At 40.5% G+C, this 6,000-nt stretch overlaps 1 protein-coding gene across 1 annotated transcript in view; it reads right to left on the reverse strand.

Moving 5' to 3' along the window:
* The window catches only part of SYNE2 (spectrin repeat containing, nuclear envelope 2), a 281,350-nt gene that overhangs the window by 79,936 nt on the left and 195,414 nt on the right, over window positions 1-6,000 (reverse strand). Inside the window, 1 exon segment of the mRNA XM_010846800.1 lies at window positions 3,016-3,147. Within this exon segment, the coding sequence (XP_010845102.1) occupies window positions 3,016-3,147 (132 nt within the window).

Below are 6,000 nucleotides of genomic sequence, written 5' to 3' on the forward strand. Positions count from 1 at the left end.
TTGAATATCCTGTGATACACCATAATGGAAAAATATATATATTAAAAAAAATGTATAATGTATGTAACACTTTGCTCTACAGCAGAGATTGGTACAACGTTATAAATCAACTATACTTCAATTAAAAAAAAAAAGAAACAATAACACTTTCCTAATCCTCAAGACTCTTGCAGTCTGGCTGAGCATAATTAATGGATTATTATCTTTCATGATGAGAATGTCTAATGCAATTCTCCTGCATGGACTTATGTATATACAGTAGGAAATGAAAATTCACAGATTTAGAACTGATCATTTAATTCTTTCACCTAGAAACTAAAACGGTGACAGTCTTCAGGGCACAGCGAGCTTGCACAGAGGGTTTGTGTGACCTAAGGATTACTCTGAAAATCAAGAAATTTTATATAGAAATCAGGATTTCCTGTGACTCTGGGAAAACAGGAAGATCTATTATAGCAAGCTCCTTTAGAAGAGGCTGTTCTCCTGGGTTCTCCTCCATTGCTCTCCCCACCAGCCCACAAATACCCATCCACTAAGCTGCCCTTATTTCTGTTCTCTTGTCTGGGCCCCTGGAAGCATTTTACCTTGTGGGCTAGGTGAACGTGAATGTGAAGTCGCTCAGTTGTGTCCGACTCTTTGCAACCCCATGGACTGTAGCCTACCAGGCTCCTCTGTCCATGGGACTTTCCAGGCAAGAGTACTGGAGTGGGGTGCCATTTACTTCTCCAGCGGATCTTCCCAACCCAGGGATCGAACCTAGGTCTCCCGCATCGTAGACAGACACTTTACCGTCTGAGCCACCAGGGAAGTGGGCTAGTTAGGTAGGGGTTATTCTTTAGACCCAAATAGTAGGGGGAAAAGTTCATTTTGAGATTCTTCTGAATATAAGGACTCAGGAGGGAGGAAAAAAGAGGACTTCAGAAGAATAAATTAAAACAGTACACTGCTAATTCAATTTCATGAAAAGAAAAAAAATTCTTCAAAACTGCAAATACAATGATCCCCTGAGGAGAACTCTCTAAAGGCAATTATCTCCTGCAGTTGGGTTCAGCTTAATGACACCTCCTGACAGTTACTTAAATTTAATCTTAAAAAAAAAATTGTGGTCAAACAGAACATCTGCCATTTTCCAATTAACTTAAGCCTTTAAAAAATTATTAAAAATTCTACCTCCAATCCCTTTCTACCACTCTAGTTGCAAATCCCTCTTCCTGCTTGAGTCTGCAGGCTAGAATAAACTGTTCAATGTTAGTTTAAAAAAATAAATGGTTCTAATTTTCTAAGCCTTCAGTGCAAGACACTTCATCTTTAGAGCATCTCTGAGAAGTTTTAATTTCCTCATTTTGTCCCCTAGAGTCAGGCTGCACTAGTCACTTGGCCCATGAGGTGACAACCAGCATTGAACATGGCCTGTTCAACTCCAGAGGTCACACAACTGACTGGCCCTATATTCCCAGCCCATAGATGTCCCCCAGTCAAGATATATACAAACTTCCCCATGACACACAAGACTGATAACAACCTTAGGACCGCTGTCAGTGAGATGGGCTTCACTAGATAATCCGTCTTCTTTTAGTCTGGCAGATGTATCTAAAAGTCTTAGAACAATTCTATCTTTTTTAAAATATTTCAAGCTTAACAGAAACACAGGTTATAGTTTAAGGCAAGGGTCCCTAACCTCCTGTATGTAAAGGCTGAGGATCTGAGGTGGAGCTGACGTAATGATAACAGAAATAAAGGGCACAATAAATATAATGCACTTGAATCATCTTGAAACCATCTCCTCACCCAGTCCGTGGAAAAACTGTCTTCCATGAAACTGGTCTCTGGTGCCCAAAATGCTGGGGACCACTGGTTTAAGGTATACAGCTGCTCTTGGAGAAATAATCAGGCTTCTATCAGGTTGGCTAATGTGAACTGTTTCTTAATCCCACGAGGTTTAAAAGCTATATTTTCCACTGCATTCTCTCAGCTGTTCAGATGGCACCTTCTGCACCCCTAGGCTAACAAAGAATTAAAGAGCAACTTCTTGTCTCAGAAGACTCAGATTTATGTTTGAGTTTGGCTCAATATGTGAAGATGGCAAAGAGATCAATTGAAACTTTCAAGACACCTAGAGAGCATAACTACAGCATTCCAGCCTCTGGAAAATGCTCTTTGTAGGAGCTTAAGTGCCTCCAAGGAATGGTGGTACCCTGCCAAGTAATTCACGTTTTCATTTTTCATCCAGTCTGGTCAGGCAACAAACCTGCTTTTGAAGTTTTAAAGTGGCTATTTGATAGTGCATACACACACTAACCACACAACCAGGTTCTGACCACAAACATTTTAAAGTAAAAACTAAGCATTTCGAGTTTCTGTTGAAAATATTTAGAACCTGTTCTTATCTTGTAGGTCACATTCTCAATGCCACTCAAAAACCATGCTAAGGTTGTATCTTTTCTATGGTATTGAAATCTGAGACACAGAGACTTTGATCATAATAATACCAAATGTTACACAAGAAAAAATTTCAAGTCTGAAGTCTCTTTATAATGCTGGTGGCAGGGAGCAGATTGTTGTTTTCCTCATTGGCTCTGTCCAATCAGGGCTTCACTTGTCATAAAACTAAAAATATGTTCAGAGGCCCATAGTTCGCAAAGTTCTTCTCATACTTTAGCTCATGTCCACGCCTGCTGACATCCACCTCCAGAGACAGGTAGAACAAGCTTGATTACCTACATTCTATAGATAAAGACACTGAACCTTAGGGACAGAAAGCTGACAAAGTGCTAAATGAGAGAGAGTCAGGACTCAAACCAAGGTCCCGACCCCACGTCAGGCACATGGTTATGAAGAGAAGCCCACAAGCAAATCTGCAGTTCTCCCAAATATGTCTCCCTGTGAGTTGTTTGAGGAACATTTCATTTCAATTCAAATCATTCACCTTCAAAATCAAGTACTTTAGTCAAAACACAATAAAAACACAAAGTGCTTCAGACCATGACTTTGATAGTGTAAGTGGAAGCAAAATACCTGGTAATATGAAATCCTTTCCACCAATCTTTCCTCTGTCTCTTCTACCAAACTCACAGAGGGCAACGTAGACATAAGAATTTCCAGGTCCTTTTCAAGAGATGCGTAGTTTTCATCAAATTCTTCCCATTTCTAGAGAATTAAGAACACATGATCACCAGAGGGCTTAGTTCCAGAAAGGGATGAAATTAATCTCCCAAACAAAAATGAACTCTGAGACCATACAAAATTAAAGCACAGATTCCAGGGGTTTCTGAGATATAACCTACCCTAATGAGAGCTCAGTGTCTGGTAGGAAACAATTCCACTTTCACTGCAGTGTGGAAAAGGTTTTAAAAAATCCAGGAGGTACTAGGGTTTTATGTTTGTCTTGTCAAATCGAGCAGGGAATAATAAAGTGAAGTTGCCCAGTCGTGTCCGACTCTTTGCGACCCCATGGACTGTAGCCTACCAGGCTTCTCAGTCCATGGGATTTTCCAGGCAATAGTAATGGAGTGGATTGCCATTTCCTTCTCTAGGGGGTCTTCCCGACCCAGGGGTCAAACCCGGGTATCCCACATTGTAGACAGACGCTTAACCGTCTGAGCCATCAGGGAAGACGTGTCTGACTCTTTGCGACCCCATGGACTGTAGCCTACCAGGCTTCTCCATCCATGGGATTTTCCAGGGAAGAGTACTGGAGTGGGTTGCCATTTCCTTCTCCAGGGGTCTTCCCAACCCAGGGAATAATAGGATTAAGTTAAAATGATACTCTCAGTGTACGCCTCTGTCATGATCTCAGAGGACTTTTATTACTTGGAAAGGAAGGTGCTAACTTTTAAAGTTTTTCAACAGAAGCTCATGTTAGGCTGTTCCTAACGCTCCCTGCTCCAACTCCCAGCCCACTGAACATGACCCAATCCATTACCCTAGCATGCCGCTCAAATAAGTGGTTTGAGAGGCTGTGAGTTTACACTTCAGCAGGGGAGTACTACTGCCTTCGCCAGAGTCTGCCTGGTCCCAGCACTCTGTTTCCAGAGAAGCCCACCTCTGGGGCCTTAACCCTCAACAGAGCTCATTTATGGACACAAAATATTACCTGCTGGAAAACGAACCACTCCACTAATTTTCCTACCGAGTGAAACAGTGGGTCACCTGAAAGTTAGGGACACTCACTGGACTCATGGAGTCTTTTCTTTTTTTTTAACTTAACTCATAATTTATTACGCTGTGCTGCATGGCATGTAGGATCTTAGTTTCTTGACTAAAGATCGAGCTTGTGCCCCCTACCTCGGAAGCCCAGAGTCTTAACCACTGGACCATGAGGGAAGTCACTTATGGAATCTTTTTCTTTTTTTAAACACCATGAACTATTACTATAAATACCCACTTGACATACTATTAGAAAATATTTATTAGCATAAAATAATACGATATCTTATTATCCATTAAAAAAGTTTAGTATTTCTTTATTTTATGTAACAAATATCCACTGTGTTTAAGAAGGTAAAGGTGGAAAAAACCTTAAAACTGAGAAAGAGCTTTATGTAAGCTTAACTTTTTTCTCTTTTTTTAATTAATTAATTAATTTTTTGGAGGCTAATTACTTTACAATATTGTATTGGTTTTGACAGGGATCCGCCATGGGTGTACATGTGTTCCCCGTCCTGAACCCTCCTCCCACCTCCCTCCCCATCCCATCCCTCTTGGTCTTCCCAGTGCACCAGCCCCGAGCACCCTGCATCATGCATCGAACTTAGACTGGTGATCCATTTCACATATGATAATATACATGTTTCAATGCCATTCTCTCAAACCATCCCACCCTCGCCCTCTCCCACAGGGTCCAAAAGACTGTTCTATACATCTGTGTCTCTTTTGCTGTCTTGCATACAGGGTCATCGTTACCATCTTTCTAAATTCCATATATATGCATTAGTATACTGTATTGGTGTTTTTCTTTCTGGTTTACTTTACTCTGTATAATAGACTCCAGTTTCATCCACCTCATTAGAACTGATTCAAATGTATTCTTTTTAATGCCTGAGTAATATTCCATTGTGTATATGTACCACAGCTTTCTTATCCATTCGTCTGCGGATGGACATCTAGGTTGCTTCCATGTCCTGGCTATTATAAACAGTGCTGCAATGAACATTGGGGCACACGTGTCTCTTTCAATTCTGGTTTCCTCGATGTGTATGCCCTGCAGTGGGATTGCTAGGTCATAAGGCAGTTCTATTTCCAGTTTTTTAAGGAATCTCCACACCATTCTCCATAGTGGCTGTACTAGTTTGCATTCCCACCAACAGTGTAAGAGGGTTCCCTCTTCTCCACACTCTCTCCAGCATTTATTGCTTGTAGACTTTTGGACAGCAGTCATTCTGACTGGCATGAGATTGTACCTCATTGTGGTTTTGATTTGCATTTCTCTGATGATGAGTGATGTTGAGCATCTTTTCATGTGTTTGTTAGCCATCTGTGTGTCTTCTTTGGAGAAATGTCTGTTTAGTTCTTTGGCCCATTTTTTGATTGGGTCGTTTATTTTTCTGGAATTGAGCTGTAGGAGTTCCTTGTATTTTTTGAGATTAATTCTTTGTCAGTTGTTTCATTTGCTCTTATTTTCTCCCATTCTGAAGGCTGTCTTTTCACCTTGCTTATAGTTTCCTTTGTTGTGCAAAAGCTTTTAAGTTTAATTAGGTCCCATTTGTTTATTTTTCCTTTTACTTCCAATATTCTGGGAGGTGGGTCATAGAGGATCCTACTGTGATTTATGTCATAGAGAGTTTTGCCTGTGTCTTCCTCTAGGAGTTTTATAGTTTCTGGTCTTACGTTTAGATCTTTAATCCATTTTGAGTTTATTTTTGTGTATGGTTTTGGAAAGTGTTCTAGTTTCATTTTTTCACAAGTCGTTGACCAGTTTTTCCAGCACCACTTGTTAAAGACATTGTCTTTTCTCCATTGTATATTCTTGCCTCCTTTGTTGAAGATAAGGTGTCCATAGGC

This window comes from Bison bison, unplaced genomic scaffold, assembly GCF_000754665.1.
Source record: "Bison bison bison isolate TAMUID 2011002044 unplaced genomic scaffold, Bison_UMD1.0 scf7180017864239, whole genome shotgun sequence".
In the NCBI taxonomy this organism is placed as follows: domain Eukaryota; kingdom Metazoa; phylum Chordata; class Mammalia; order Artiodactyla; family Bovidae; genus Bison; species Bison bison.